The sequence below is a fragment of the Epinephelus lanceolatus genome, chromosome 2 (genome assembly GCF_041903045.1).
Source record: "Epinephelus lanceolatus isolate andai-2023 chromosome 2, ASM4190304v1, whole genome shotgun sequence".
In the NCBI taxonomy this organism is placed as follows: Eukaryota; Metazoa; Chordata; class Actinopteri; order Perciformes; family Serranidae; genus Epinephelus; species Epinephelus lanceolatus.
The window spans coordinates 10,283,303-10,303,511 of NC_135735.1; the positions used below are offsets into that span (position 1 = coordinate 10,283,303).

At 39.7% G+C, this 20,209-nt stretch overlaps 2 protein-coding genes across 3 annotated transcripts; both read left to right on the forward strand.

Moving 5' to 3' along the window:
- Window positions 1-9,124: 9,124 nt before the first annotated feature.
- On the forward strand, window positions 9,125-14,796 carry LOC117262331 (low choriolytic enzyme-like). 2 transcript variants are annotated; one of them, XM_033635355.2, is made up of 10 exons: window positions 9,125-9,257; window positions 9,402-9,432; window positions 9,528-9,593; window positions 9,859-10,011; window positions 11,940-12,057; window positions 12,145-12,323; window positions 12,653-12,734; window positions 13,456-13,580; window positions 13,836-13,897; window positions 14,515-14,796. In XM_033635355.2, the coding sequence occupies exons 1-9, from the start codon at window positions 9,195-9,197 to the stop codon at window positions 13,889-13,891; spliced, it is 873 nt and encodes a 290-aa protein (XP_033491246.1). In that variant the 5' UTR covers window positions 9,125-9,194; the 3' UTR covers window positions 13,892-13,897; window positions 14,515-14,796. The 2 variants fall into 2 exon arrangements, with proteins under 2 accessions (XP_033491246.1, XP_033491162.1); XM_033635271.2 differs by having other exon boundaries at window positions 14,534-14,796.
- A 1,581-nt stretch (window positions 14,797-16,377) lies between these two features.
- LOC117256951 (hatching enzyme 1.2-like) lies at window positions 16,378-19,553 on the forward strand. Its single transcript, XM_033626696.2, has 9 exons — window positions 16,378-16,473; window positions 16,606-16,696; window positions 17,226-17,301; window positions 17,420-17,575; window positions 18,078-18,198; window positions 18,286-18,464; window positions 18,817-18,898; window positions 19,009-19,133; window positions 19,233-19,553. Coding segments are annotated over exons 2-9 (822 nt in total). The 5' UTR covers window positions 16,378-16,473; window positions 16,606-16,615; the 3' UTR covers window positions 19,235-19,553.
- The last annotated feature ends 656 nt before the right edge of the window (window positions 19,554-20,209 follow it).

Consider the following 20,209-nt stretch of genomic DNA (forward strand, 5'->3'; position numbering starts at 1 on the left):
AATACCTTCCACATTATAATAATAAAAAAACTCTAATACTGAAACTAATAAAAACTGAACTAAATCTAAACAGTGTTAAATCATTGAAACTAAACATAAATGAGCAAAACCACCCTGGAAACTAAGAATAAAAATGAAAAATACAAAACTACAATAACTCTGATTTTTTGCATTTATGGATTTGCAAATCTGTAAATGCAATCCACATTTACAAATCTGATCACATAAACAGTTAAGTAACTCTCTGCACACATTTGCAAGTACTTCTGCTACAACAGTGGCCCAATTGAATCAGAAGAGCTGCTGTGTGTAATTGTGGTTTGCCAGTGTGCAACATCACTCCTTTTAAAGACTGCAGATGGAACAGATACCTGCTGTCTTCAGATGGCTGTACCGTCCCCAGGGTAAAGAAAAAAGCCTTCAGTACTGTACTAAGGTGCACCAGAGAACATGAGTGTTGATATTTACATGTTGAAAAGAACCTTTTCCAGCACCTATGTAAGCTATTCTAGTGATACCTGCGAAAAACAGCTAAAAACTTTGACACACACTCCATGTCATTTAAAAACATGATTCATGTTCATCAACAACTGTGAGCTACATTAAAAATCAATGACAGATAGAAGATGAAATTATCCACATAACATACTTACTTATGCATATAAAAGGGTTTAAAAAGTAATTATAAACTCACAAAATACCCACTTTTAAAGAACAGTGTGTAAGATATAGGGGGAATTAATGGTGTGAGGCGGTGAGGACTGCAGATTGCAACGTGCTAAAACTTCTCCTTTCTAGAATTTGTTCAGGAGGTTTTTACTGGCAGCCGAATTATCCTCAGAGGTCTCCTCCTCTCCAAAACAAATGGACCCCGGGATTTAAGCCAGTAAAAACACTGAATACAGCAGTTTCACATTACAAATCAGTGTTTCTCTGACACTGTTTGGCATGTCACCTAGCTCCTGCTAATGTGTGCTCACTGCTCCCCTTTTTTCCTTTTATAACTTAAGATCCAGATGTGCAGGTTTTTAACGGGAGCCGAATTATCCGCAGAGGTCTCTCAGATGTGATTTAGGGTGCTTTCACACCTCACCTGTTTGGTTTGGTTGAAATGAAATCAGGTCTGTGTGCGGACCAGACACTAAACTGAGACCACTTGAAAAGGTGGGTCTCTAGCATGCCATTGATTTGCATTTTGATGACAGCCTACTAATAATGCTCACAATCAGTTATTTCTCTCTGAGCTCTTTGTGACACCAAAGAACATAAACACTTTAGAAGCATTAAAGTGCTGCTGCATAAACTTCTGTCAGTCACCAGAGTTTGATTCCCCCACGTGGATCCTGACAATGCAGGATTACAAATGCCAAAACCTTCCAATCAACAAGATACCTGTCAGTGGAAAGACAGTTTACTCCTCTTGGTTTGTTTGTAAAAGGTCAGTATGAAGAGTTAGAACTAGAAATAAAATGCAAAAATTTGTCATTTTTCCTTCCTCCTGGTTGGGACCAGATGAACCAGACTACAGGTATGAAAGCACCCTTAGAATGGTAAAAAACACTGAATAAATCAATTTCATATTAAGAAAACTTCCAAAGCTGCTTGCTGCAGAGGGACTTTGTGTACTATGGTTTTCAACACGAAAATGCGAATGGCCCTATCTAGAGCCAGTGTTTTCTTTGTACTCTCTGGGCTACTGTAGAAACATGGCCGTGCAACATGATATAAAAGGTATCGAAAACATAACAGTTCTTTTTTCAGATGATTACACACTAAAGAAAATATTATGTTTAATTTCTGCCAGTATCTTCCTCTAAATCCTGCATACTGGACCTTTTAATATTTGAATTATAAAACTGTTTCAGTTTTATGTTGTTGGCTAGTTTATGTCATCTTTTATTATTATTATAATTAGATTTTATTTGGTATGGACATCGCAATTATGATGGACAAACCAGATGCACTGCTTGAGTGTTTTAGCATACATGCTAATTCTCAACATTTGTCCATAGAAGGCTTTTGCGGTCAGTCCATCAGTTCTCTTGAATTTTTGTAATCCAGGCTGCTGTAACAACTTCTCATCACCATGACCAAGGTATTTCTAAATAGAGGTAGTGTGGCTTTGTCTTGTGACATGTCTGTTGATGTAAGACCTTGTGAGGAAATTGTCTCAATATTGCATGTTTTTGTCCGTAAAATTGACATGCTGATTTTTTGTCTCAGTTGGGCGAGGCTGAACTTGTGAAATGATGATGTGAATACAGAAGTTGTAGAGCATTAGATTTATAAACAGGCCGAAGAAGAAAGATTTCATAAATCAGAGGATGTGTTGATGGATTTAGGAACCATTTAGGAGGGCAAAATACCAATTACAATTTCTTTTTGTCTTTCAAAAAGAACAAAAGATAGCAATAGGCTGTGCAGAGTGCTCCATAGAGCTCACTTTACCAATGCTAAGCTGGCTAAAATTTTCCCAGGCCGGAGTGATGCCTGTTACAGATACAATCAATCCCCAGCTGACCATCTGACCATCTACCACACCAAGGTTGAACAAATTTTGGTCTGATGTATTTGGAACCATTGATCAGGCTTTTAACACAAAAATAGACCCTAATCCTTTGTTTGCCTTATTGGGCCTTCCCCCGGCTGAGAATATGCTCACTACTATATGCCGTGTCATTTCCTTTATCACTTTACTAGCCAGGTTGTTTTTTAGTCCTTTTAACTTATTTATTACTAGTCTTTTTAATGCACTGTGTAGCTGATGAGAAACAGTATTTTGTTTCTTTTTGTATGTAAATACTGAGGGAAATGACAAAGTGAATCTGAATCTGAATCAGACGCTGTATCCTTCTCAAATGGAAACATGCCTTCCCCCCAACGCATGACCAATGGATGCGTGGTGTCTTGCGATGCCTTCAGTTAGAAAAACTACGATTCTTATTGAAAGGATCTCCAAAATCCTTTCAGACTACTTGTTGTGGTTTCTTCTTCCTGCACGCCTAAGTCTTGCAGGTTGTGTTTTTGCACCATTCAACTCATTCCTCTTTATTAACCTTTGATTTAATTTTATTTATTTAGTCATTTGTATTGTTCTTATTCACTCATGCTGCTGGTCTTTCTGCCTTTTGCTGACCTGTTTACACTAAACAGATTTATAAAAAAAAAATAGCAGTAGGCGATCTAAATATTAATGTTATTGCATTAAATGCAGTAATTGATAAACAAGCTCTATTTTCACGCTTTTTATGCACTTTGGCACCTCAGGATCCCCAGCTCCACCAGCAGGGTACACATTTGTGATTTTTAGTGAAATGTCTCAACAACTATGGGATGGATTACCATGAAATTTGATACAGACATTTATGTATGGTGATTCCCAGACTTCTCATCTAGCACTATCATCAGGCCATATGTTTTATTTGTCGCATTACCTCCATCGACTGGAATTAAACAACAATCTTCACAATCTTTGTAAAATAATTCTGATGATCTCCTCCCATCTATTTCCCATTCTGTTATCAAGTTCCTGTTTTCTGCGTGTTTGAGACAGCCTCTCTCAAAAGCTGCTGTACATCTTCCTCAGAACCCCCACAACATCCAGAAATCTCTTTGCTGCATCTACGATTATATGGATTTCTCAAATTGTCTTTCTCTTACAGCAGTACAGTTAATTACCACTGCCAAAAATCTTCTTTTGAACCTTATAAAAGCAATATCCCTCATGCTTCCTGACTGCCTTGTCCTCCTTTCTGTCTTATACCATATCTTGCCTTACCAACTTCCTCCTGCTTATCTTTTTAATTATTTTTTTATCTAGCGTTGATTGTGTTTGTCTCCCATACTCTCTAAAGATAGTTAATCTTCCATGCTGCATGATTCCCTTTGCAAGGAACAAACACTGGTTCTTTACCTACAGTATTTGCAGACTCTACCATGGTGTGGAAAATTCTCATACATATCATCAGATGCTGACAACTCACTTTGTTACAAGTGTCCACTTCCCACCATATAGTGTGGGTATAGAGATCTCTAAAATGCATGAGCCCTAAGTGACTGATAAGCCTGTGAGTTCACCTGATTCTTTGGCTTTCTTTGTACCCAGGTAATCCATATTTGAGAAAACAAATAACCACTGAAGTGATGTTTCAAGCTTCACACTCTCCATCAGACCTGTCTTTATTTCAATTAAGTATTTATGGGAGCATAGTCTAGTGTGTGGACTCTGTTTTTCTGCCTTTTGCATGACCTCTTGTCCAGCACCTAGCATTCATTGTCTGGGTGTCCATGTGTTTGTGCACCTTTTTGTAATAGGGCACGATTAGTCGACTAATTGATGACTAATCGACTATTAAAATAATCGGTGACTATTTTAGTAGTCGACTAATCGGTTTGAGTCATTTTTTATAGAAAAGTACTATAAAAGTACCCCAAAATACTCTTACTGCAGCTTCTTACATTCAGATATTGGCAGCTTTACACACTCTCCCGTGACAGTGAACTAAAACCCTTTGGCGTGAGTACGAAACAAGACATTAGATGACGTAATTTTGGGGTTTGGGTGAGACAGACCGACATTTTTCAACATTTTAACACATTTTTCGATGAAATGATTAGTCGACTAATCGAAGAAATAATCGACAGATTAGTCAATAATGAAAATAATCGTGAGTGGCAGCCCTATTTTGTAATCCATATTTGGGCTCACTGATGCAGTGAACAAAAATAAAATCCTGGAGTGAAACCTCAGCTGCACAAGTTCACACAGAGGATCCAAGATTCAGCTGCAAATTTCTGCAGCACAATGCAGTTTAGAGGTGTGCACTATAAATAAAAACACTGGGGCCTTTCTTTTCCATGCACAAGTACTTTCTTTATCAAAATGTGTGTTGATTTGAAGCATTATGAGCTTTCTATCATGCTTATTTTATACTGAACTTCCACAGTCTTTTCAGTTCTGCGAGACCCTCCCATGTATGGAGCTACATTAGGGTCAAATGTTTTGTACTTGAAAAAATAAAATTTGAAACTGAAAATTCATGTGTTGATCTGATTTTCCAAAGCTTAGTTAACATTTTTCCCAAAGCTTAGTTAAGCTTACTTAACATTTCTCACCTGTGTGCTGGATGTATGGGCTCCAGCAGATTGACCCGACTGACTGGACGCCATCATCGCAAGCAAAACGGACACTACGCTGCGTTCACAGTGCTATGTGGAAATCGGACATATCAGCACTTAAAATGTGGCTGTTGATCTGCAAAATCTGGCATAATTTATGGCTCTTACACCGCAATTGGTGCTCAGTACTAAAACAGATTTCTAAATGGACGTTTGTCACTGGCATCAATTTTTACACTGCCAGTCACATGAATATGGTGTATGTAAGTGTTGAGTCAGAATTTTTTTTAGTTCATACGTTCCCTGAAGGCATTGTCACTCATGATTCCACACCCCTCTCAGTTGATGCCACGCCCCCCACGCCTCATCAGGGTCAAAAGTCTGAAACTCAAAAAACAGATTTGAAACTGAAAAAAAAAGATCTGAAAGTGAAAAAAAGATTTGAAAGTGAAAAAATAAGATTTGAAACTGTAAAAAATAAGATCGGAATCTGAAAAGATCAAACATGCATCTGAAAAAAATAAGACCTCAAATGTTAAAATATATATGGAAGTGAAAAGTGAAAATAAATTATTCATTCAAAAGAATTACCAAAGTGAATCAAAATTATATTTAACCTGAAAAAACGTTTCATTCAAGATCAACACATGAATTTTCAGTTTCAAATTTTATTTTTTCAAGTACAAAACATTTGACCCTAATGTAGCTCCATACCCATGACTCCAACACTACCATTACATCTTTAAATAAAGTTTTAAGGTTTTTTCATAATTAAAGAGGAGAGCATGTGGTACAAACAAATACAGTACATGTTTAGTTGAATTTTGGGGAAGTGTGTATAAAATGATGCACAAAATACAGTACAGGCCAAAAGTTTGGACACACCTTCTCATTCAATGCGTTTTCTTTATTTTCATGACTATTTACATTGTAGATTCTCACTGAAGGCATCAAAACTATGAATGAACACATGTGGAGTTATGTACTTAACAAAAAAAGGTGAAATAACTGAAAACATGTTTTATATTCTAGTTTCTTCAAAATAGCCACCCTTTGCTCTGATTACTGCTTTGCACACTCTTGGCATTCTCTCCATGAGCTTCAAGAGGTAGTCACCTGAAATGGTTTCCACTTCACAGGTGTGCCTTATCAGGGTTAATTAGTGGAATTTCTTGCTTTATCAATGGGGTTGGGACCATCAGTTGTGTTGTGCAGAAGTCAGGTTAATACACAGCCGACAGCCCTATTGGACAACTGTTAAAATTCATATTATGGCAAGAACCAATCAGCTAACTAAAGAAAAACGAGTGGCCATCATTACTTTAAGAAATGAAGGTCAGTCAGTCCGGAAAATTGCAAAAACTTTAAATGTGTCCCCAAGTGGAGTCGCAAAAACCATCAAGCGTTACAACGAAACTGGCACACATGAGGACCGACCCAGGAAAGGAAGACCAAGAGTCACCTCTGCTTCTGAGGATAAGTTCATCCGAGTCACCAGCCTCAGAAATCGCAAGTTAACAGCAGCTCAGATCAGAGACCAGATGAATGCCACACAGAGTTCTAGCAGCAGACCCATCTCTAGAACAACTGTTAAGAGGAGACTGCGCCAATCAGGCCTTCATGGTCAAATAGCTGCTAGGAAACCACTGCTAAGGAGAGGCAACAAGCAGAAGAGATTTGTTTGGGCCAAGAAACACAAGGAATGGACATTAGACCAGTGGAAATCTGTGCTTTGGTCTGATGAGTCCAAATTTGAGATCTTTAGTTCCAACCGCCGTGTCTTTGTGAGACGCAGAAAAGGTGAACGGATGGATTCCACATGCCTGGTTCCCACTGTGAAGCATGGAGGAGGAGGTGTGATGGTGTGGGGGTGTTTTGCTGGTGACACTGTTGGGGATTTATTCAAAATTGAAGGCACACTGAACCAGCATGGCTACCACAGCATCCTGCAGCGACATGCCATCCCATCCGGTTTGCGTTTAGTTGGACCATCATTTATTTTTCAACAGGACAATGACCCCAAACACACCTCCAGGCTGTGTAAGGGCTATTTGACCAAGAAGGAGAGTGATGGAGTGCTGCGGCAGATGACCTGGCCTCCACAGTCACCGGACCTGAACCCAATCAAGATGGTTTGGGGTGAGCTGGACCGCAGAGTGAAGGCAAAGGGGCCAACAAGTGCTAAACACCTCTGGGAACTCCTTCAAGACTGTTGGAAAACCATTTCAGGTGACTACCTCTTGAAGCTCATGGAGAGAATGCCAAGAGTGTGCAAAGCAGTAATCAGAGCAAAGGGTGGCTATTTTGAAGAAACTAGAATATAAAACATGTTTTCAGTTATTTCACCTTTTTTTGTTAAGTACATAACTCCACATGTGTTCATTCATAGTTTTGATGCCTTCAGTGAGAATCTACAATGTAAATAGTCATGAAAATAAAAAAAACGCATTGAATGAGAAGGTGTGTCCAAACTTTTGGCCTGTACTGTATGTGGAGTATTTCTAGTGTTTTATGGATGATACGGGATATAAAACCTTTCCTTAAAAAAAGTAATAAAAACTTGCCTGACATCCACCTACCTAGAAATGTAACTACATGTTGCAGCAACACAAACCTCCTTTTTTCTTTTTTACAAAGCTTTTACTTACTTTAATTTCACAAATAAGAAATAATAAATTGTGAAGACAATAAAGCCTCCACAAAAATAACACTTTAAGTCTCGTGTGTGATTTATACTGACTTCATTTGAGTAGAGTAAATCTTTGCTAGTTGCTAGGCTAGTTTATACAGTGTAAAAATGCCATACTTTTGTGCTAATAACGTTAGCATGTTATATTTGTTTGGAAAACGTGTTTAGTATAAGACACTTGTTTTGTCAGTGAACCTCGTGAGTTGTAATGGAGCTGAATTTTGTAACCTTACCATTGTTAAATGTTGCTGTTGTCCCTGGCTTCATATGAGTAGAGGAATAGTCAGCTAGCAGCTAGGCTAATTTATACTTGTGCTAAAAGCATTAGCATGTTGTATTTGTGGAGAAAATGTGTCCAGCAACAGACAAACACTTTGTCTGTGAATGCTGCGAGTTATAGTGAAGCTGATTTGTGTACTTGTGTTTGAAACTGTCTCTATTAAGCCATGCTTAGTGTGTGTTTTGAATCAACTAAACTAGAGAGCATTTAACAGCCACCAACTAGTGTTTTGGAGGTCTAACTGCAGAATGACACAGACACACCAGCGCACAAGTATAAATGCTCACAATGGCATAGGCTCTCCATAGAGCTGATGCACAAGTATAAATCTCGCTAAAAGAAAGAACAGTTAATGTTACTAATTATCTGATGTGCATAGACTAATACTGGTACAGTTAACATTTTGAGTTCCACGACAATCCTTTTCTAATGTGTATCTGTATATGCAGGTGTTAAATGATTAATTGTTCTTCAGATAGGCTGATTGTCCTTAAATAGACAAATATACTGCTTTAATTTGAGTACATTGATTTTAAGGAACAAAACATTGAAAGGGAACAAGCCTACTCAAGTTTAGCGGAGATTTGTAGGTAACCACAGAACCCATTTTCATTGAGATATCTTGAGGTGAGAGTTGAAGGGACTCTATTGAAAATGGCTATGCCAGTTGTTCCCTTGCAACTTTGGAGTGTTATTTAGCCCCCTTCATGGCAAGCTATGCTGACATGGTTGGTACCAATACGTGCCTCAGATTGTTTCGTTTCCTAAGATATCACTGCCTTTGCACTAGCTTTAAAAGGTGCAGCCTCCTAAAGACAGTAGTATCACCTTGAGAGTAATACATGTTTGAGCCCCAAAGCAGATAAATGTGTGAGCTGCTCCTGTCCAGGGGCAAACAGGAAGGAAAAGAACAAAACAAAGCCCACATCTTACACAATCCGCTTTAAGCAATAACTGCCAGTTCCAGCTGAGCTGAATTTGTCAACGTTTAGTGACCAGCATGCCTTATAGGATGACAGTGATTTGGGACTGCCACCTATATAAGGTGTAACACGTCCGTTTCCCCAGGCTTTGTCTCAGTCTGCTGCTGCCATCTGATAACCAGCCATGATCCTCCAGGCTGCTGTGCTCGGTGTCTTCCTCTGCTCCGTGCACAGTTTTACCATACAGGTAAGCATCAGCACACACTTTACATTAGCTGACACTAATTGGATGAATACATGCATTTTTCAGTGCCACAATTTGTAATGAAATGTGATACAATCTGAAATTTTACAGCCTCAAATTTAATTTTTACTCTGTGTCGTATTACAGGACTCTTCTGAAAAGGGTGACGAGTCGTCTGGTGAGACATGGCTGCTTTTCAGACTGTAAAATCCTGTAAATATATAGTCGTACATCATGTAACTGACACATGAACAAATTGTTTCTGTTCCAAAGGCAACAACAATGAGGATGAGGATCTCGGTATCTCCACACTGTTAGAGAAGGCCAATGTTAATGTTGGTATGTTCATCTCCATGGCAACTTATCATTCAGCAGGAAATGTACAGTTATGATAATATAAACTTAAATGTAGGACAAAAATACAAAGCTGGTGTTACACTTCATACCTGGAAGTATACAGCAGATGCTAACAGAACCATCAGTGAGGAAGGAGAGGATGTATCAGACCCAGATTTGACCTGCCTGTAACACAGCAAGATCAACAATATGAAATGCAGTGCCAGGAAAAAAAAGAAAACTTGAGTATCTTCGTGTCATTTTGCAGGAAAGAACTTTGACGATCCTCTGGTGATGTATGGAGACATAGCAGTGCCAGACGGTTTCCAGAACGCCGATCCCTGCACAGCACGAGGCTGCCTGTGGCCTAAAGCCACCGATGGCAACGTCTACGTACCCTACCGCATCTCCAACCAGTACTGTAAGTACTGAAGGCTGGGCTTTCATTTGGTTATTTAAACTGTTAGTGTTCATAATTCACCAACATAACATGCTCACTTTGTATGTATTTTAGCAGCAATACTCAAAGGCTAGTAGTAGGAGTAAATAGTAGCCTGGTTGTAGAGTAATTGTGTGGTAGCAGTACGCTATAGTAGAAGCACTATTACTGTTCTATACTAAATAAGTAGCAGTAGCTGTAATAAAGGCAATTGTGGATTTAGTGGTAGTGGTATAGCAGCAGCATAGTAGTAGCAGTAGTAGTATGTAGTAATATTAGAAGCAATGGCAGTAGTATTAGAAATATTAGGACTTGTAACAATATAGTATTAGTAGTGGTAGCAGCAGTAAGAGCAGTGGAAGTCGTCAAAGTAGGATAGTAGTCTCAGCAATAACAGGAGATGCTTAGCACTAACAGCATTAGTAGTGATAGCTTTAGTGCAGTGGCCCCAGCTACCCTGATTGGCTGTATATTTGTCATTAAAGGAAGAGGACGACTAACCTATTTGAAGAACAATAGCAGTACCAGTAATAGTGGCACTAGTAGAATAATATAATGACGAAAACTCTGTCTGTGTGTGTCTGTGTGTCTGTTCCACGTTTTTCTCCTCACTGACTTGGTCAATCCATGTGAAATTTGGCACAGTGGTAGAGGGTCATGGGAGGATGCGAATGAAGCAATATTACATCAATTGGCCAAAGGGGGGCGCTATAGCAACCGATTGAAATTGCAAACTTTGAATGGGCATATCTCATGCCCCATATGTCGTAGAGACATGAAACTTTGCACAGAGATGCCTCTCCTCATGAGGAACAAATTTGCCTCAAGAACCCATAACTTTTGGTTATATAGATTTAACACTTAAATTGATCTCTTCCTAGGAAGTTTGAGCGATCTGAATGAAACTCAATGAACATAGTCTAGGGACCAATATCTAAAGTTCCTTCTTGGCAAAAGTTGTAAAACTTACTAAAACTGAGGTTCTATAAGGCAATGAATATTGCGGAGGGTGTGGCTCATCACATAAAGGTGTATAACATCTCAAGGGTTTCACCGATCACCACGCAACTTTGTAGGCATATGACCACACATAATCTGAGGGGACCCCTCCATTATTGACCCCATCAAACAAAATGGGGGCGCTAGAGAGCTAATTTCTTATCTAGGCCTAACCGCGATATGGATTTTTACTGAACTTGGTAGGTATGTTGAGCAGGACGCCTCAAGGTGACTGGAGAAATTTAACTCTAATTGGCAACTGGGTGGCGCTATAACAACAGAAAAATGCTTAAAAATGGCTAAAATGTGACCGACAATGTTTGGGTTTTTTTTTTCTAATTTTTGGTATAACTAAGTCATTGTATGGTATGCTGCACATAATCATGGAAACTGTCAGTGTGTCATTCTGTCTGTCCCATGTTTTTCTACTCACTGACATGGTCATTGGCATAGGTAGAAGGTGACAAAGCTACCAATGGGTATAGATTAGTAATAATTATTATTATTGTAATAGTAGGGGAGAGTTGCTATATTTGTAACATTTTTCACTCTTTTACTCAGAGATTTTTTACTTACATGGGTAATATTTTCAGACAAACATCCTATATGTGTCCAATATCAAAAACAACTTAAAATTCTTTGTTAAAGAAAACAAGTCGGGAGGAATTAAACCGAAAGTGGTTTTCTCTGGATACTCCGGCTTCCTCCCACAGTCCAAAGACATGCACATCAGGTTAATTGGTGACTCTAAAGTGGATGTACATGTGAGCATGAATGGTTGTCTGTCTCTGTGTGTCAGCCCTGTGATATTGCTTCATGTGATGGCAAAGTCATAAAGAAAAATGAAGAATGCAACAAACTGATAATAAATGTTCGGCTTTTTTTATTAATTTTATTTTTTTACTATCAAGCCCAAAGGGAGAGAGATACCATCATCAGAGGCCTGCGGTCATTTGCTGCATCCACCTGCATCCGCTTCACCCCTTTGAATGGACAGAGAGACTTTGTGGACATCCAGTCTCGCTCAGGGTATGGACCGCACAATGTACATACCACATATGCATGCATGCCTGAATGCACTCAAGAGTCAAAGTGTTATTTACTTCTCTCTTTCAGGTGTTTTTCATTTGTCGGCCGCCGTGGTAATGGCCAGGTAGTGTCTTTGAGTCGCCAGGGCTGTGTTTTCCAGCAGATCATCCAACATGAGCTGCTCCATGCCCTGGGCTTCAACCATGAGCAGACCCGGTCTGACAGGGACCAGAATGTTCAGATCCTGCTGCAGAACGTCATTCGTGGTGCGTCCAGACTTTCTTTATGTAGAATATACATGGAACCTTTGCGATACTGATGCAAAAGACATAAACAACCAAAACAGGGTCTTACACATACAACTGACTTTCATCACTTTTAAGGACAAATAAATAGATTTGAAACATAACTTGACATTATCATATCATTTTAACAGGTAGGTAGTGATGGGATGTGAACTGTGCGCTTATCATGCTCTCTAAAATGAGAAACCATATGTACGGGAATAGTGTTGTTTCCTGCAGATAAAACTCATCACACATTTCTTTCTTGACTGGCAAACTGTAATAAAACAGAGACTTGTGATCCCTTGCAGGAATGGAGTTCAATTTCAGGAGGATCCAAACGAGGAACCTTGGCACTCCCTATGACTACAACTCTGTCATGCACTATGGAAGGTAGCGTCTCAATTCACTCACCAAATTTAAAGTTCAAGGTCATGTTTACATTTGTGCGTGTGTGCGTGTGTTTTTGTGAGTGTGTATGTCTGTCCGCATCTGATCTCACAAACTACTGGACCAATCAGCCTAACATTTTGTGTGCACATGTATGATTCTCTGCTCAAGGACCTCTCGTGCTTGCAGTGATTCACAGTTGTTGAATAACCTGTTTAATTGACTGTTTCATATCGTCATTGATTGCTGACTCCTTACGCTTCTTAACTGACCAATAGGGGGCGTAAATTTTCTGTGAATTGGCCCAGCTAAACAAATCATGCAATACCGTCTACTGCAGGCCACAATTTGGCCTTTTTTTCATGGTGAAAAACTGACATCCAAAGAAAAGTTTGGTCTCATTTTAAACTTGAGTATCTGCAGATTATTTTTATACCTGATACGTTATAATTTGGATTTCCATTCATCAGGTGGACACAAACACAACTCCAAATAAATGATAATGTCCCTCTGTGTCTGCTGGATGTGTGAATCCACAATTGTTTGCTAACACACAAGCTGCAATGACTGAAAAAAGTTATACTATGTCAGATTACAGCTTGATTTTCAGTGGCCAACAGATTCTTAATACAGCTTTAAACTTGCAGACTGACCATACTTCAGCTCTCTGTAGTACAGGTGTACAGTTTAAACCTCTCATCACTGCTGTGTATTGGCACCATAGGTTCGCCTTCTCCAGGAACAGGCAGCCAACCATCGTTCCCATCCCCAACCCCAATGTAGCCATTGGTAGGGCCACCCAGATGAGTGCTACGGACATCCTTCGGGTGAACCGCCTTTACCGCTGCAGTAAGTACCTTTTTCAAACCTAGTCCTCCCCACCTAAACTTCCCACTTGTTTCTACATATACCTGCAGTATATTTCTCCTGAGCTACATAACATTTCACCTGTCTCCCTACCTGTCTCCTAACTGTTCTCTCTCATACTGTCTTCCCGCTCAGTCAGGCTGAACACGAAGATCAAAAACTATGTTCATTGTAGCCGTGCCATAAAGAAATCAAGCAGCATTTACAGACTTTGACGTTTTTTTTAATCCATGTCAGATACGGCTGCTTCCAGAAGCGACCCTGAACACAAGCAGAAGAATGATGTCCTCTGAATCAAAGTAAGTGGGTCGTGGGTTTGGATGTTTTTTTTGGAAATTGCTATGTACACACTATCCTCAGTGTGATGTAGAGAAGAGTTTCCATCGCTTTCATTTTTAGGAACTTTATTGATTTTTTTTTTTTTTAATTCTAAATGTTGTTTTGTGGCATTTTGCCACTGTAAGATAGTCACTGATCCAGACAGGAAACATTAATGTACATTTGTGCAGCCATGTTTCCTCTACGTCAAACATTGACCTATGATATTTATTTTTTTATTTATTTAACCCATTTTTAACCAGGTAAGTCCCTCTGACATCAATGATCTCTTTTTTCAAGGGAGACCCGGCCAAAACAGCAGCATACAAAAAAGTAACAGCAAAACATCCACGCAATAAAAAACATATTAGAACACCTACACACAATGACAAGACCCAACAGATTCATTCATCCTTGTTCTTATGTGAGCTTTAAAATCAGGCAGAGAGACCAGTTCACGTAGCTTCATGCACTAGGAATACACCTGTTAATACACCTGTTACTTCGAAACTTTATGTATGTGCTGTATGTATGTGTATGTGTATGTGTGTGTGTGTGTGTGCACATGTCCTGATATTCATTTAATATTCTTTTACAGTCTCCTCTTTTTCCAACAGATCAAGAGGAAATGAAGCCGATTGATGCATCTTTTTATCTACAAGCAAAATCAGAAACGCATCTTGTGCTTAATGAAAGTGATTAAATTTATTAATAAGATTGATTGATTGATTGATTGATTGAAATTAACAAGTTGATTAAATGAGCTTTTGCGGCATACTAATGAGATGTGAAAAGCATCCTGATATATGTACACGTAGATGAATAACTGCTTGTGAGTCTGATTGAATGCGTATAATGAATAAAAATGTATATTCACATATCTCAACCTCAGCCAGTGTCTGTTTGCAACACACTTTGACCTGAAAAGAAATAAGTTGTACCAGTGTGACTAAAACAACAAGGCTTATTCTTTCATCTAGAGGCAGAACTCAGTGTGAACCAGGTGATCAGCAATATTCACACTTTCTGTCATTCTTACTGATGCAGAAAATCTTGTACTCTAGGTCACTCTTGGTTCATTTCGGTGAATAGAATAAACTCAATGAGTCTCAGTTGACACCCACGGCCTGTTGTTCAAAATACACTTCATGTGGCCGACCACACAATACTGGTTTATCAAGCAAGATCACTTTGCATTTTTTTGGCCACAGTTTGTAGAGATGAACCAAGCAGGACCTGAGCAAGTGGAACTATTTTGTTTTCTTACACACACATTAAACAAGCAAATGAACGGTTATCTAACGACAGACGTTTCCCTCTGGCCGACATGGCCACAGCAAAGAAGCATTAAGTTGACAGCGAGGGCTGCTGCTTTCAGGAGCAGTGGAAAATTGAATACTTTTTCACTGAAAGATGAAACAGTCGCTCGGTCTCATTCCTATGGGATTTTTATTTTGAGCGACATACTCGATGCAAGAAGCATTTTCATATTCGCTTATTTGGCCCCTATTTTTTAAAAAAGTTTGGACACAGTGGAGTCTGAGCATCCACAAGGTCCTCGTCTCACCGTATCTTAACCTTCAGAAACCCTGGAGTTCTCTTCACCTCTTCACTGTCTGCCTGCATGCAGACTGTGAAGGACTCCGAGGCCTCCAAAAATATCTAACCATGACCATAGATGCGTGCACATTCCTGGAGTTATTACTATTTGTGATGACTTATACATATGTTCACATTCAATAATTCTTCCAGGATACTCGCATTGTTGGCCTTCATGAACAGAGCCCAGTGAAGCTGCTTCATAAACACACACAGTTGATAAAACGTAGCACATACTGGAGATGATAAGCCTGTTTATGGCCTTGGTCTGAATGCCAGATTCAGCACATACACATATGTCCACCTGTGGGAATGAGTCTCAGTTTGATATTGAGAAGACGTAGGGTGAACAAAATAACAAATACTATCCTGTAAAAGATTTTACTATCCCATACAATACCTTTAATAAATACATTTGTTATAACAGGAGTTTATTTAACTATATGGCCATTTGTAGTGGTTTTTAATAGACTGTAAAGTGATCCTTTTATGTTGTCTGTCTTAATTGGGAGGGTGTGTTTCATTACGCTGCACAGGTGCTGCTTTTGTGTGAGGCATCATACTCCAACTTCACCTTTGTAATCATAGTACATAAATATGGTTTCATTCAAGGGTTCATGATGACAATAGAGGTCAACTGACACTCATCACACTTTTTAGCAACCCTGTGTTAAATGAATACAGGCCATGAAACTGTGACTTTTCCACATTAATTCATATGTTTCTGTCCCTGTATAGTGGTGAATGCATCAAGTGTCCTTCCACCCACAGTGGTATTGAGATGTTTCTGTCTATACACGTGTTCAAACCATATGTGACTGATAAGCCTGTGAGTTTAGCTGATTCTGAGCTTTCTTAGGACCCAGATAATCCATATTTGGGCTCACTGACGCAGTTGAACGTATATAAAAACCTGGAGTGAAACCTCAGCTGCACAAGTCCACACAGAGGATCCAAGGTGAGTTCAGCTGCAGATGTCTGCAGCACAGTGTGATGGAGAAGTGTGCACGCTCTTTCAGCTGTCTTTTTTGGGGGGTTCAAACACTGTGTTTCCTCTGAGTTGAAGCTGATTCGTGTCTGTGTCCTGCAGATCTGCTGGTATGGCTCGCATGTCTGTTTTCAGGTTCTCAGCTCTGGCTCTGCTGCTGCTGCTGTCTGCCTGCTGTTGGGCTGACAATGAGGTAGGATCATAGTGGAAGAGAAACAGTTGCAAATGAAGGCAGAAATTACTGGACATTCGCCATGTTGCATCATGTTGCACTTCCAGATGTTAAAAAATACCTGTTAAGCCTCAACTGCCACAGTCACAAACAGGAAACGACTCCTGTCTCACATATGAAGCTGCTTAACTTCTTCACATTTACATTATTTTTTTTTTTTTTTAAGTTTTTATGCTTTATTTTAGCAGTATTTTGATAATGAACATGTGTCTTATAACTCCCTTATATAACAGTTTGAATATGAACATCCCACTTTGAGACACAGTATTTGGTTAACTGGCCAGAAAGTTCTTCTGTTAACTTTTAGCTGAAATTTTAACTCATGTTTTTCTCTCTGTTTCTCATATGTTTGTTTTCCCTCCTCTAATCCCATGCTGAACCTGCAGGCAGGTATGTAATGTATTCTAACAGTCAGACCTGATGTACTGACGTGCACAGTATTGTAACAAGTTTATTTTCACACAAAGTGAAATTGTGTTGATGTCACTGTGCAGAGGAGATTGCAGAGGAGGACTTAGGGGATCTGTCTGTCTCTGAACTTCTGGAGAGAGCCAACAGTAATCTGCGTGAGTGTGAGCTGCTGCAGTCACCATGTCTCCCATGAAAACTGCTGATATGTCACTATTGTCTCTTCTATTAGTAGCAGTTCAGCTGGTTTCTGAGTTGCTGTATGATGTGTTTCAGTCCGTTCTGATGATGGTCCCATCCTGACTGAGGGAGACGTCGTCATCGACAGCGAGACCGAGAGAAACGCCGACCCCTGCACCAGCCGTGGCTGCAAGTGGGGCAAATACACTGACGGAAAGGTCTACATTCCTTATTACATCGCCAGTCACTTCTGTAAGTGTCACACAGACGTCCAAATATGCTCTGTCCATATACAGTAGGCTTTCATTTTTAATGCAGCCTGTTGTAGCAGCAACTTTGACAAAAGGTTCAAGAGGGAGAGTGACCAGAGAGCTAACTGTTCATACACCAGAATCTAACAGACAGGGGCCTGTTTGATGCTCTGATGATATTAAACTCATTAATAGCAGCAGTCAGGTCCCCTGGAGTCACAACATGAATGACTAAAGCTGAAACAGATGTAAGACAAAAACAACAGTCAGCAAAAGGTCAAATCCAACACAGTAAGGATTCACTCAACCAATTAATTACAAACCACTGAGTCAGTCAAGACGCTTTCACTCATCAGTTATTTACTACCTCCTCTGCAGCAACACAACAAGTCACACAAGCTGTCAGAAACTCCTCTAAACTGAACTGGATTCAGACCAACATCAGTTTTCCTTGTGCCGCGTCTTGGTAAAAAGCTAACTGTTATGTGGTGTGGTCCTGCCAGCCTCCCGTGAGAAGGCCATCATCACCCGTGGACTGGAGTCTTTCTCTTCCTTCTCCTGCATCCGCTTCAGGCCCAGCAGGAGCAGCGACCGCGACTGGCTGAGCATCGAGTCCAAGGACGGGTAAGAGAGAGATGTTACACAATGAGTTTGAGTCGGAAGCTTTTCTCAGACTTCTGTGTTCTTCAACTCGTCTCTGATCCTGTCCAGGTGCTACTCCTACGTCGGCCGTCGTGGTGGTAAGCAGGTGGTGTCTCTGGCCCGTCGTGGATGCCTCTACCATGGAACCGTCCAGCACGAGCTGCTCCACGCTCTGGGCTTCAACCACGAACAGACCCGCAGTGACAGGGACAACCACATCAAAGTCCTGCTGCACAACGTTCAGTCTGGTAATGGAGCTGTTTATTATTCAGAGTGGAGTGTTAGAGAGGAGACCCAGGAAACTGTAGATGAGTCTATTCAGATAAGAGACACTGATATGATTTGTTTCAGGCTTGAAGTTTAATATTTAATGGATAAACCTTATGAACAAATACACTGAACATACAACCTTACAGACAGACAAGATTGTATCAGACAAAACAGAAGCTCATTGTGTGACTGCAGTTTTCCAAATATAAAACCATCAGATGTAGACTGGATTTTCTCCAGCAGCTGGACTCTTTTATGTCCAGAGTCAAAGTGAATTCAAACCAAACAAATGTCACTTTAAACTAATGCTATTCTTGTTTTTGTTTTTAGGAATGGAGCACAACTTCAGGAAGATCGCCACCCTGAACCAGGGCACTCCCTACGATTACAACTCTGTCATGCAGTACCACAAGTGAGAACAACTGGCTTCACTTCAGCCCTGCTCTGTGTCATCATATGTGTGTGTGTTGTGTGTGGAGGAAGTGCTGTGGTTCAGCCTAACTGCTGTGTGTCCTCTTGTAGGTACGCCTTCTCCAAGAACAACCAGCCCACCATGCTCCCCATCCCTAACAACAATGTGTCCTTTGGCAACGCTAAGGAGATGAGTCGCAACGACATCGCCAGGCTCAACACACTCTACGGCTGCTGTGAGTGTCCACATGAACACATTATGAATATATACACACACACGCTGCCTGTTACACTCAGATTGACCTAACCCACCTGTGTGCTGTTGACTGTTACAGAGGAAGCCCGTTCAGATGTGCTGACAGACAGATCAGAGGGAAGACTGAACAACAGAAGCTGCGGACTTCAACTCATCAGCACACCAGTCATGATCAAACTATAAAGTTACTCTGAGTGAAAAACATCGCTGTATTTTCATTCTTTATCACATCATTGCTTCTTTTCTTAAAGGTTAACTTAGAATATTCATGCAGTCATTTATGTATTCAGAGTAAGCAGCTGTTTGCTCACCTGCTGTGACGTCAAGTGTAATGATGACATGATAATGTTCCAGAGTTATAGAGTTAATATTAAAAAGAACGCCGAAGAGCTTAAATTTAGATCTTCTACAGTGTGTTCTTCTTAATCACAGCCATAATAATCCATCAAACTGAAGTGAATAAATAAAAGGGACATGTTTTTGTTAGGAAAATGCAAACAGGAGAACATGGGCAGAGAAGGAACTGTAAATCAACTGTTAAAGAAATTATCACTCAGTATAAGTATAAGTCAGTATAATAGCTTGTCAGACAGAGGTCTTAAAATGATGATAATACACATCTCCTAAATGAATTAACTCACCGAAGAGATTCTCTCTTATTGTCCGAGGCCTCACAGTCAAAAAATAAAATATATTCTGTAAAGAAAAATTGTAACACACACAGAAAATACTTTAGTAAACAGTGTCCTTTAAACACATTGTTCCTGGAGACTTTCCTTTTCAAAAACAGTTGATGAAATACATTTTGAGATGATACTAGGATATTATCTGTGCAACACATACATATTAGTAAACATATTTAAAGTAAAGACTGAGTATTCTGTAATAATAAGGAGGAATATTTGGTGCAGTTTCTTTAAATGTTCCCACTCTGCCATCTTCTGGAGAGACATCTCTACTTAGCTTCACTGTTGTCTTTGAACAAATAGAAATGTTTTTGCAGAATGACAGTGGCAACTCTTTACTGGATGATTGAAGCAAACTTCTCAGAAAGTT

What these genes read in the sequence shown, in the direction of transcription:
- LOC117256951 (XM_033626696.2), top strand. Translation starts at nt 16,616, where the DNA reads ATGGCTCGCATGTCTGTTTTCAGGTTCTCAGCTCTGGCTCTGCTGCTG. An exon ending in GAGAGCCAACAGTAATCTGC is followed by an intron (nt 17,302 to 17,419) that starts GTGAGTGTGAGC and finishes GATGTGTTTCAG; the next exon opens with TCCGTTCTGATGATGGTCCC. An exon ending in GCTGCACAACGTTCAGTCTG is followed by an intron (nt 18,465 to 18,816) that starts GTAATGGAGCTG and finishes TTTTGTTTTTAG; the next exon opens with GAATGGAGCACAACTTCAGG.
- LOC117262331 (XM_033635355.2), top strand. Translation starts at nt 9,195, where the DNA reads ATGATCCTCCAGGCTGCTGTGCTCGGTGTCTTCCTCTGCTCCGTGCAC. An exon ending in AAAGGGTGACGAGTCGTCTG is followed by an intron (nt 9,433 to 9,527) that starts GTGAGACATGGC and finishes TCTGTTCCAAAG; the next exon opens with GCAACAACAATGAGGATGAG. An exon ending in TCTGTCATGCACTATGGAAG is followed by an intron (nt 12,735 to 13,455) that starts GTAGCGTCTCAA and finishes TTGGCACCATAG; the next exon opens with GTTCGCCTTCTCCAGGAACA.